Genomic DNA, 13,264 nt, shown 5'->3' with positions numbered 1-13,264 from the left:
CCTTTATTTCATCATCCTTGCTTAAGGTATAAACAACATCTTTAAACATTTACTAAAATTCTAAACTAGCTACTAAGAACCAATGCTTCAATTAAATTACAATTTCATAAATACTTCTACTAGGTAACCCAACTCACAACTTGAACATATAACTAAAGCTTCCTAAATTTCCTTCATCTTGCCACGAAAATACAATTTCTAGATTATAGTAAATTATGTTTACCATCGATCGTTACCTAACAAGATTGAAGCTATTGAGCATTAACCAATGGTATACATCACAAAAATATTAACAATATATCCATTCCTTCGTTAGTTCATATAAAAATGGTAACGATTACCTGCAATAGCTACTCCCTACCAAATGCAATAGGTTCTCCATAACTTAGACTTATATATATACACACAAATTTCACTCATTTCCCATCAAAACTTAGATTCTTAACATCCTATAATCCATATCAACATTAATTCATAAATTTTTCTTTAATTCCATAAACCATAATTTCCTAACAATTTATTTATTACTAGAATTAAATTCGTGAATTAACCAAGTAATTTGAATTAATCAACACTTACATTATAACTCAATTAACTACTCACAATTACTAAATTAAATTAACTAAATTAATTAACTACAAATAATAAAATTAATTTAATTAACTAATATTACTAAAATTAAATTATACCCAATATATATTATTACCGGAATTTTGATTAACCGGAAATGAAGGCTGGTGGCCGGAGGTTGACTGGCAGTGGCGGAGGGAGGCAGAGGCAGCGCGAAGGAGCTGGACAGGCTCATTTCTGGTGGTCGGAGGCACGTTGGAGCGATGGCTGGGCAGTGGCGATGGCGCGACGAGCTGGATGCGGCGCGATGCTTGCGCGATCGAAGGCAGAGGGAGGCCGGGTCTGCTCGTGCCGCGCGATCTGATCCAGGGAGCTGGTGGAGTCGCTGCGACGTGGAGCGGCTGGATGTGGCGCGCGGAGGAGTCCGATTGAGCTGGAGGTGTCGCGCGGCGCTGCTACAGCTCTGTCTCGCCAAGGACGCAGATGCAGTGAAGGGAAAAGGAAAGAAAGAATGGAAGAAGAAGAAGAAAAAGAAAGGAGAAGAAGAAGAAGAAGAGAGGAGAGGATGGCGGTGGCACTGGTGGTGCTACGCGGTGGTCGAAGGCGTAGGAAAAATATGGGTGAGGAAAGTGAGGCATACGCTGGAAATAGAGGAAGAAGAGAATTCTAGATGGTCTGGGTCAAACCGGTTCGATTTGATTCGGTTCGGCCCAAATCTTTGATTTTCAACTGGTTTACGGCTTTTTCAATCGATTTTCGGTTTGGTTTCTCACAGTGTTCGCACTAAAATACTAATATAAATTTCTAGGCTGTCGGTTCATTAAATTTAATTGGAAAATGTTTTGAAAATAAAAATTCGGGTTGTTTCAGTCTTCCCCCCTTAAGACAATTCGTCCTCGAATTGAAGTCTAGTAGGAGAGAGTAAGAATGAACACACAGAGAATTTCAAAGCTATAAGAAATTACTCCCAACACCATGGGCACAGCTCGAGAGTAGATAATATGAACCTAGGAAAGAAAAGAGTCAAGTACTCTAATTGTATTTCTATTGCTAACAATCATATTTAGTGCCACTTGGCTGAAGTTTACGAGAAACTTAAGCTTATTGTCTAATTCTCTAATTACTATCTTAAGACAGCTACTGAAATCTCTTTAGAAAATCTCTCTTGAATAAAATCTTACGATAAAACTGGGTTTAACAAGAAAATATATAGTTTTTTTTTTTTTTTTTCTATATTATATAATTTCATATGAAAATTTAAACTTTCACTAGGCATTTCTTCAGGAAAACTTAACACATAGCTTTCAAACACAAAACAATTGAAATTTAATTCATTTATATACTAAGAACTTGTCTAATTACATATATTAGTACTAAAACTTTTCTTAATCAAAAGTTTAGAAACCACTACTTTAATCCAAAACTTTAAGAAAAAGTCGTCTTGTAACTTTCGTTGTCTATTAGTATCACAGGGCGACTCAAGCTCATTCTCTTGGTTCTTACCTATGCAAGTCCTATTCTTCCTATGATATTCTTATCCTATACCAGTTCCACTATTCGATGACTCCTGGACTAAAGGATCTCACTGCACTACATAAATATCTTACCTTTACAAAGATTCTCATGCTTTTGACTCAACCATCAACTTCTCTTTAACTTAATCTCTCTAATTACTCTAAAACTTATCACCTAATGGACTTTCATAATAATACCTTTCATCCCTCTTAGCTCTTATTTTTAATAACTTTTCATTCCACCAATGTTGCTATTAGTTCATCCTAAGGATATTAAATACTCTTATTAATTATTTTATCCACTTGGTTTCTTCCATACTACTAATCATCATCACTCATGACTTACCTACTCGCTAACATTTTAACCTACCATTTATTACATGCCCTAAATATATCAATACTGAGGTTTTTAATAAAATTTCTTAATTCTTGACCTAATGGTGCCTTAACATCAAAATATATAATCAAACAAATAGACCATAATAACTCAACTTCCTTTACCAAATTCTTTAGCTAAATAATTTATTCGTTTCTACATGAAATTTTCAATTTATACTTCAATCATGTAACAATAACAAGTCCCTAATTAGTACCTATAATACATAAGTTAATTGTTTTATTTTCCATCCTATAACCTATATATCTTCAAGTTTAAAAATATACTATCCATCCATTCACCTTATATCAAAACTCAAGCTAATGACTAGACAATTGTTACCATACTAAATTTCAATAGACGTAATAATTTCCTATTTCTACACCTTTATCAATTGTATTTACGATAAGAATCCACTCCATATATCAACTTACTTATTTTATCTATCTTTAGTCAATCAATCTTCCCCTTATTCAAGTCTAGTAAGGTGTTTATAAATTCTCAAACTTTTATCTACCACTTACTCCTCATATATATATTACAACTCGTTATATATATCATTTCTATACCCTTAAATCATTCAAGTCCATTCCTAATGTTATGTCTTCCATGTATTACATTAAACAATCCTATACTCCACATCTAATCACCACTTACCTTCTATACCAAAATCGGCTACCCGACATTTCCAGCGTTCATGTTCTAAACTTGACTGCTAACTGTCTACTTACTTATTATTATCACCACCAGTCTCATTCTTCTTTTCCCAATCTTCTTTCAAAATTTTACTATCCTTGTAATCATTTCATTTCATGCTCTAATCCAATTCGCCCCGTGATATAAATAGACGGCTTTCAAAAAAATAATTTTCTATATAAATAATCAATTTCAAATTATTTATCATAACACAATTTGAATTCAAAATAAAAATGGGGTTTTAAATTTAAAATGTCAGGTAAATAAAATGAAAACAAAAATAAAAGGTTTATATTTTTAAATAAACTCTAAAGATATTCAGTAGCTGTGTTGAAAACTAGACACAAATTTCTAATGACCTCAAAGTTATTATTTGTGTTCATGAATCTACCATACCAATGAAAATCCTATTTATTCTCTACACTATCCTACTCACTGACAGGAATAGAGTTCACATGAAAAGTAGTGTACTGGGTGATCAGGCCAATCCACTACCATCAGGTATTACTCTATTCCCTAGCTTAAGGGTTGATACCATTCTAGCCCCTATAGGTACTGCGATAGATGTATCTTATTGTCTAGTGTTTTCACCTCAAACCTTGAATTACTTCTTCTATAGCCTATTGATCTACACAATAGGTGTGGATTTTCCCACCTCATAGGGTCTAGTGCGTCCACCATCCCTGGAGGGGAAAATCACAAGTTTCCTTCCTTATGCTGGTTACGGCCGATCCCAACATAAAGAAATTTCCTATACTCCGCAGTTGTGTCCTAGAATCCCTAACCTAAGCTCTGATACCAACTTTGTCACGACCCGTTTCCATGGACCGGACCGGCACTAGGGCCCAGGTAAGCTTAAGGCCCCCGAGGCCCGTAGTAAGCCTGAAACACTAAAATTTACTATTCCAATATAAATTTCAAGTATTCAGCCCATATTACTAAATAAATAAATCTCAAGATTTTATTACATCTCGGCTCAAATTTATCTTCTACAAAATTCCACAGTTCGGCCCTAATTAACAATACATCACATCTTAATATGGGCTCACATAATTATATCGTCTATGTTAATACACGACTAATTGTACACAAATTCTACAACTGCGGAGTCACTAACTATTTTGTATACATAGCTTTTTATACATATAATTACATAGTAAAATAATTATGGAACTAGGAAAACTTCTTAATAGCCCTGTGGCGAAGAAATATAGCTTAAACCGTATTAAAGAGAAACTTACTTCCTGAAAAATTCAAACAAGACAAGTGAGTTTTCTAAGGAGTAATAATTATTGCACAACACACGCAGTCACACAAATGTGTAAACATATCAATCTAGTCATCCGACTAGTTATATGCTCACGCAGCCAGTCACTCAAATGGCATATCACCAGCACTCACAATCATAAACATCTTCATATAATCACATCACGTGGAAATTGGTCTGCGGCGTCACCGAAACCCCCGATGAGCCGTCCTCCCACATGGCCCATCCTCTCACGTGTGCACAAGGGAGCCGATCCCCCATTCTGGCCGACCGGTCTAATCCTCACTTGACCAGCCCTCTCATTGTTTTTTTCATTCTCTCTTTTCTTTTCCATACCAACAGGTGGCTACCCGGTCGTCTCCATCAAATCTAGATCATCAGGCGCTCACAACAGGAGGCCACCCTGCGGGCTGCGATCAAATCTAGATTATCAGGTGCGCCCAATAAAGAAGCCAACCTGTGGTTTTACATATCATATAGATCACAACGGTAGGTGCACACGGGGGCGCCGATCTCCCATTTACCCGGCCGACGGTCCAGTTTCATAATTTATCATAATCAGGATCCATGCTTTATCGACCGTCCTCACAAACCCATGGTGACCCACTTCATCCCAATTCCACACAAACAAAGCACAACAATATCACAACACAATTAATCAAACATTGCAATTAAATGCAGACATATTGATCAACTACATATCGAAATGTAATGCACGATTAGACATTCATACTCAAATGCAAACAAACAAATAAATAAATAAATAAATAATATTGACAATAAACAACAATGATGAAATAAATAAATAATTGAATAATTAAATGAACAATCATGATAATAGTAAAATAATCATAACAAGTTATAGAATTAATCTAAATAAACTTATTAATTATATTGTTAATTAAAACAAGTCTAAGTTCTATAGAAATTTCGGCAGCACCTCCCCTAAAAATTGGACTATCTACCTGCTCAAATATCACAATATTATATATATTTATCAACTAATGCACACAGCCCATCCGTCGGGCGATCAGACAGTTAAATTTCCCTTCCTCCATCTAAATAATATTGTCAACATTCAATTATTAATTCACAACTTATAATAACCTCCAAACATGTTCCAATAATATTATTGAACATTCATTGCTTTACGTAAATATAATCAGCTTTTTTTTTTAGCTAATTGACAAATAAATGAAATCGTTTATACATATACATATAAACAGAAGTTAATTAGCTTCTAACTATTATAAAACTCCTTATTAAACCTTTATTTCATCATCCTTGCTTAAGGTATAAACAACATCTTTAAACATTTACTAAAATTCTAAACTAGCTACTAAGAACCAATGCTTCAATTAAATTACAATTTCATAAATACTTCTACTAGGTAACCCAACTCACAACTTGAACATATAACTAAAGCTTCCTAAATTTCCTTCATCTTGCCACGAAAATACAATTTCTAGATTATAGTAAATTATGTTTACCATCGATCGTTACCTAACAAGATTGAAGCTATTGAGCATTAACCAATGGTATACATCACAAAAATATTAACAATATATCCATTCCTTCGTTAGTTCATATAAAAATGGTAACGATTACCTGCAATAGCTACTCCCTACCAAATGCAATAGGTTCTCCATAACTTAGACTTATATATATACACACAAATTTCACTCATTTCCCATCAAAACTTAGATTCTTAACATCCTATAATCCATATCAACATTAATTCATAAATTTTTCTTTAATTCCATAAACCATAATTTCCTAACAATTTATTTATTACTAGAATTAAATTCGTGAATTAACCAAGTAATTTGAATTAATCAACACTTACATTATAACTCAATTAACTACTCACAATTACTAAATTAAATTAACTAAATTAATTAACTACAAATAATAAAATTAATTTAATTAACTAATATTACTAAAATTAAATTATACCCAATATATATTATTACCGGAATTTTGATTAACCGGAAATGAAGGCTGGTGGCCGGAGGTTGACTGGCAGTGGCGGAGGGAGGCAGAGGCAGCGCGAAGGAGCTGGACAGGCTCATTTCTGGTGGTCGGAGGCACGTTGGAGCGATGGCTGGGCAGTGGCGATGGCGCGACGAGCTGGATGCGGCGCGATGCTTGCGCGATCGAAGGCAGAGGGAGGCCGGGTCTGCTCGTGCCGCGCGATCTGATCCAGGGAGCTGGTGGAGTCGCTGCGACGTGGAGCGGCTGGATGTGGCGCGCGGAGGAGTCCGATTGAGCTGGAGGTGTCGCGCGGCGCTGCTACAGCTCTGTCTCGCCAAGGACGCAGATGCAGTGAAGGGAAAAGGAAAGAAAGAATGGAAGAAGAAGAAGAAAAAGAAAGGAGAAGAAGAAGAAGAAGAGAGGAGAGGATGGCGGTGGCACTGGTGGTGCTACGCGGTGGTCGAAGGCGTAGGAAAAATATGGGTGAGGAAAGTGAGGCATACGCTGGAAATAGAGGAAGAAGAGAATTCTAGATGGTCTGGGTCAAACCGGTTCGATTTGATTCGGTTCGGCCCAAATCTTTGATTTTCAACTGGTTTACGGCTTTTTCAATCGATTTTCGGTTTGGTTTCTCACAATGTTCGCACTAAAATACTAATATAAATTTCTAGGCTGTCGGTTCATTAAATTTAATTGGAAAATGTTTTGAAAATAAAAATTCGGGTTGTTTCAGTCAATTAGGTTAAATTTAATTAAAAAATTAGTTCAGTAAAAAAAATTCGAGTAATTTACTTTGATTAAAAATATTACTCAAAGTGGTCGAGTGCTCACTCCTAGAAGTCGATTACAATCTAATAATATTTTATTGGTTAAAAGAAAATAGTATTTGTAGATCAAGAAAATATAATAGTGCATAACTAATAATTTGTAGCACGCTAATGGATTATTTGGATGAAAGTTATTTAGTGGATTTTGAGAGTAAAGTAAGGTAAAAGAAGATTATTTAGTCATTTGAGAGAATGGTTTGAGGGAGATGATGTTTTTTTTTTTTTTTTGAAAGTTATTTGATGGGTTAAAAACACATCTAAATACTTCAATCTTCAACCTGCTGAACTGAGTTATAAAAAATTTGATTTCAAAAATTATTTATAACTATACTTATAGATTTTTTGTGACAATAATATTTTGATAATCTTTATATTTAACGATATTTTTATCTACTGTCAAACCAAACAAAATAACGTTATTAAATCTTCATTTTAACATACATTTTTCATAAATACAAAAAAGACATTTAGTATACTTTATCTTACCATACTTTACTGTACCTTATTTTAATTCAAATAAAGTATAAGATATAACCATAAAATAAATCCAGCTTGGAATCTCTCCCAACACGACACTTAAAAAATAAAAACTTATTTGTAAAAATGAAAAAAGGCTTATTGACACGGGCTAGACACGAACATGTGGGCCATGTCTGATCTAGCCCATGTCTTGCTAGACGGATTCGCGCAAGTCCGGCCCAGGTCTCATTTCCACCGACGGGTTAGCCTTAACACCCAAACGACGCCCCCTTGCTCTCGCCCGGGTCATCCCTTCTTTCTATATATTAGAGCGCCCCAAAATCTAACTTCCTAAAATCAAAAACACCCTTTTTTGTATATTAAAAGTTTAAAACCCTATAATTTGAAATTTATTATTATTTTTTTAATAAAGTCTATTAAAGTCTTTTTTTTTTTTCTCTCCATCTCTGCTTAATTGCTTATATTTCAAGCAGAGATTAACTCTCTCGTGAAAAATATATATGCGTGTCCTTTCTCTCCCCGTCTCTCTCTACCCCTTACACTGTTTGCAATTCAACAATAACATAAACCCTCACTCCCCCTCTTTCTCTCTCTCTCTCTCTAGAAATTTCGGTTTTTTCCTTTTTCTTTCTCTCTCTTAGGGTTTGGGTCCTGTTAAGGTGCTAGGGTTTATTAGCTGCCCTTGAGAGTGTGCTTGTGTTTGGTGATTAATGGCGTCTCTGGCTATGGCCGCTGAGAAACTTAGAGATTTAAGCCAGCCGATTGATGTCCCTTTACTCGATGCAACTGTCGCGGCCTTCTATGGCACTGGATCTAAGGAAGAGGTGACGTTTACTTTCTCTATTTCTCCTGTTTGGTCCATTAGATAGTGACGGAGACAATGATGTAAAAATTCAACTTTCCAGTATTTAGGAGGTTCTCAATTGCTTAAGCTGTTTCTCTCCATTTCTGTTTTGTTTGTTAATTCGTTGTCTTCTGTCTCCTCGTGCTGTTTGGTTCTTCATACAGTGATGGAAAATTATGTAGTGGTAGGCTTTTCAGTCTTAGGGTTTTTGAAACTTATGCACCTTGGAACTTTTTGGTCGTCGTCATAGTGCGTGGAGAAGGAAAATCCTTGAATTGTTTTAGTGTGTAAGGCTCTTGAAACGTTTAACGAAGGCTTTAATTTTTTTCCCCATTCCATTTGTTTGGTTCCCAAGTGCGAGGAATGCCCAAGGGGCTCAATCATACTGTCCGGAAGAAACTTTTGCTCATAGATTGAGAACATTATTGAGCATTTTTTGAAATTCCTGTCAATCTAAACTTCCCTGGGTTATTGTGATCTCGGACCTTCACTATCTTGGTTTCTGACATGGTATCTTGCCTTTTTGTTTATTGTGATGCAGTGCCTTGCTGAATCAGAGATTCTGGCTCTGCTTATCAAACTAAAATCTTAATGCCGAGTTCTTTCTTAAAATTTTTAGTCCCAGTTATACTTCTGCTTTGCATTTGCTCTTTTTCAATGCCTATCTGCAAATTATTATTACTTACTGAAAGTGGCACCTCGTTAAATTGCAAGTTTAGCTCGTGGCATTTGTATGCGGCTAATTTTGTTCCTGTTCTCTTATCTTGTACCTTCATTTGTTTACAGAGGGCTGCTGCAGACAGGATATTACAGGAGTTGCAAAGCAATCCGGATATGTGGCTCCAAGTTGTGCATATTTTACAAAATACAAAGAACCTAAACACCAAATTCTTTGCCTTGCAGGTCGGTTGCAGTGTCATGTTGCGTTCTTAAATGATATTTGAATAAAAAGATTTCTCTCATAATTGACATCGCAATACTAATAAACAATGTTGGAGCTGGTTGTGAGATCTCTATTGAAAAACCTGACTCTTGATTTGCTGTTGCTGATAATTAATTACAACTTGGGTACTTACTGAGTTAAGCTTAGCTTAGTTAACTTACAAAAGCTCTAAGCTATACTACTGTTAAAACCTTAGAATGCATGGCGCAGGTAATCAAGAACCTATAGTGAAGAGGTCGAAATTATTAATTTCTTCTAATTACTGTGACAATATTATCTTTTGGTAACTTTGTGCTTGATATGATTCACGTTTGCACCAGAAGCAAACAATGTAGTAGATAGCTTCTATGGTGTTTAAATTAATTTTCAAGCCCAATCGAGTATCTGTAATTTTAGTGGCATTGAACTGCATTGAATTTTTTTTTTTTTTTTTGATTAGTTTGTTGTGTATGAAAAATTTATTTTAGGATTTGTAGCCATTTGAATGCAGCTGAAAGTCTGGATTTGGAGCATGGATATATATTGCATTGCACCCTCAGATATGAAATGACTTCAACTAGGCCCTGGATGGTCTTGCTTTTCCTTTGGCATATGGCCATTGAAGTATGTCTAGATGGGACTTACTAGTCTTATAAGGTATCAGAGCCGTTATAGGGGTTTTAAAGTCCTTGCATCACCCTGCCAGATGCTGGATGGACTTTGCAGAGCCAAGATGGAGTTGATATTCTGTGATAGGAGCCTGTATTGCCCATGCAAGGACCACATTATAGATGCATGTCAAGCTAACATATGTTTATTACTCAAACATGTTTTCTAACTAGAGGCTTTTTTAAAGAAGGAACTTTCTTGATTGTATTAAATGAAGAAACACAAGTGTATAGGCATGTGATAAGTTTGAGGCCTGTGAGGCCCATATCATGGATGTTGTCCAGTATATCTGGTTAATGCTCAAGCCAATAGGGAGGGTCAATATATGGTTTTAATGAGGTCACATTTTTGGCTCAGAAGCTTTTTGTGGATACTGCACATTGTAAATTATGTATAATCTAAAATGGGCTATTGTGGTTTAGATTCTTTTATAATTTTTTACTCTTATCTTGGAGAATAATCTTTTCATTTAATTGTTGTCACTTTTCATTGGAGTCTCTTTTAAAATAATAAATTTACTATTGGTGCTCATATATATGGCTGATTAATGCTTAGTGCATTGGACAATTAATGAATGAGGTACTAATTTTGTGGCAGGTCCTTGAAGGTGTTATAAAGTATAGATGGAATGCATTGCCTGTTGAGCAACGAGATGGAATGAAAAACTACATTTCTGAAGTCATTGTGCAGGTATTTACTTGAAAGAGCAAATATTTTGATTTGAAAGGAGTTAGAACATTTTTCCTTGTTTCTTAAATTCATCTTGTGTGCTGTTATTGACACTTCTTCTCTCATGTACACTCGATTGTGTAGCTTTCCAGTAATGAGGCTTCTTTTCGATTGGAAAGGCTGTATGTCAACAAGCTCAACATAATCTTAGTTCAGGTACATCTGGTCTGCTTGCCAACATAGAATTTATTGGCAAACTGATGTTTATTGCCTTTGGGATTTCTACTTCATTGTATATGCAATATGTTTATGCCAATGGAAGATGCAACTGACGTGATTAACTTTCTATTTCCAATATGTGTGTGAATTATTCCTTTTCTTTCATAAATTTGTTCTTCATCTGTACTTTTCTATGGAACTGCAGTATGTATGTTTTGTGCAAATCAATGGCTCAGTTTTTCAGTTTATTTTTATATTTCATACCTGAAATACATTGTTAACCGTTGACCATATTATAGTGAGAGTTATTTGTTCTCGAGTTTTACAGATACTGAAGCATGAGTGGCCAGCTAGATGGAGAAGCTTTATTCCTGATCTTGTTACTGCTGCAAAAACCAGTGAAACTATATGCGAGAATTGCATGGCTATATTGAAAGTAAGTGTGCTTATCATGTTTCTGAACAAGCTTGGTTGTGTCATACCTGAGTAACACAAGCTGTCATATGTCAGCTTCTAAGCGAAGAAGTTTTTGATTTTTCGCGTGGGGAAATGACTCAACTGAAGATCAAAGAGCTTAAACAATCACTTAACAGGTAAATTTATGGGCTGTTGTTTCTTTAGCTTTTTGGATAGGTCTGTTCTCCTTTTGAAAAGTAAATTATGACCTGGGCTTCTGGCTTTATATGACAGTCAGATGTGGATAGGATACTTTAAATTACTATCATTAAATTTCGTACTGCATGCAAATAAGTGGAATTTGTTGTCTACTGTTTCTAGTTTAAGTTGCTCCATTGTGACTGGTTGTGCTGATTGAGAAATATTAAGTTCCATGTCGAGGGTGATCCCTCTTGTACCAATCTGGGATTTCTTCTTGTGACCAAACAAAATTTTCTTTGCTATTTACAGACTTTTTAATATTTTATTATTATTATTTTTTTAATTAACTTGGTTTCATCTTTGAGTCCAACAAGCTGTTCAGTGTTCTTTGTTTCTTTATTTTTTTTAATCATTTCAAGCCCTTCCTTTTCTGTTATGAACAACTTCTCCTTTAATTTTATATTTTATGTTTGTTTATTCTATTATACTAAGTATTGTGTTTGGGTGTCAACAGTGAATTTCAACTCATCCATGAGTTATGCTTATATGTACTATCAGCATCCCAAAGAACTGAGCTTATTCGGGCAACACTGTCCACCTTGCATGCATTTCTTTCCTGGATTCCATTGGGCTATATTTTTGAATCCCCCCTGGTATGTCAACTATTAATATCAATTGTTGGGCTAGAAGGAAGACTTCAGCCGTCCTTAATACTTGCTTTTATCATTGAAGATGACTGTCCTGATATCATCTCTGACATTTCATATAGCTGGAAACACTCCTGAAGTTTTTTCCTATGCCATCATATCGAAATCTCACCCTTCAGTGTTTGACAGAGGTACATCTTACCATTATGGAAGATATAACATAGTTTCTTCTCTGATGAGTTGTCAGGTATTAATTGTTCTCATATCTGATATTCGCAGGTTGCAGCTCTAAGTTTTGGAGACTTCTATAATCTGCAGTATGTCAAGATGTATAATTTCTTCATGGTCCAATTACAGGTGTGCTGGGCATTTTATTCCAAAAACGGGAATCCTCCTTTCTACATTTGATTATGGATTATCTAGTACCAAGAGATATATGGCATTGTTGTGCTGATTAAATTCTGGTGAAATTTTTCAGGCCATTCTCCCTCCAACAACAAACATTCCTGAGGCATACGCACATGGATCTGGTGAGGAACAGGTCAGTGTTTCCAATTTGTACCATTTAGTTCCAATCTCTTTAAGACTGGCAACACAATTCTGATTTCAACTCTCCTCTTTTGCTTCTTCAGGCATTTATTCAGAACTTGGCGTTGTTTTTCACTTCATTTTACAAGGTAAGTTACTTTCCCAAGTCGAGTTGAGATGCCTTTTTAGATACTGAAAGGCTCAGGCAGGGGGATGCCACTGTAGTATATTGAAATTTTGTGTAAATTGGCAGTTATTATCTTTCATTATTGATTAGTTTTAACTTCCAGTTTGATAATAATTGTTACTCAGTGTCTGGCATTCACCAATTACATAACAAGTCTTTTAAAATATACTATGGGATTTAATATACGGTTGTAATTTAAGGCACCTCTTGAGACAACATGACATGCTGTGTCAAGGTGCTGCAGCTTGAACTGTGACAGTTTGGCAGGCTGTTGGGTG

At 35.3% G+C, this 13,264-nt stretch overlaps 1 protein-coding gene across 1 annotated transcript; it reads left to right on the top strand.

Annotated features, from left to right (window-relative positions):
• Window positions 1-8,062: 8,062 nt before the first annotated feature.
• On the top strand, window positions 8,063-12,948 carry LOC149498550 (protein EXPORTIN 1A-like; the record flags this gene model as incomplete). Its single annotated transcript, XM_089717402.1, is given in 11 exon segments — window positions 8,063-8,528; window positions 9,335-9,451; window positions 10,737-10,829; window positions 10,953-11,024; window positions 11,356-11,463; window positions 11,538-11,620; window positions 12,139-12,277; window positions 12,394-12,462; window positions 12,551-12,628; window positions 12,750-12,812; window positions 12,904-12,948. Coding segments are annotated over 11 exon segments (981 nt in total), but the record flags the coding sequence as incomplete, so codon positions are not given.
• Window positions 12,949-13,264: the final 316 nt, after the last annotated feature.

The sequence above is a fragment of the Jatropha curcas genome, chromosome 2, assembly GCF_041381405.1.
Source record: "Jatropha curcas cultivar XTBG-Jc1 chromosome 2, XTBG_Jcur_1.0, whole genome shotgun sequence".
Taxonomy (NCBI): Eukaryota; Viridiplantae; Streptophyta; class Magnoliopsida; order Malpighiales; family Euphorbiaceae; genus Jatropha; species Jatropha curcas.
Note: the sequence above shows the minus strand (reverse complement) of the source record. Positions and strands in the feature narration are given on the sequence as shown.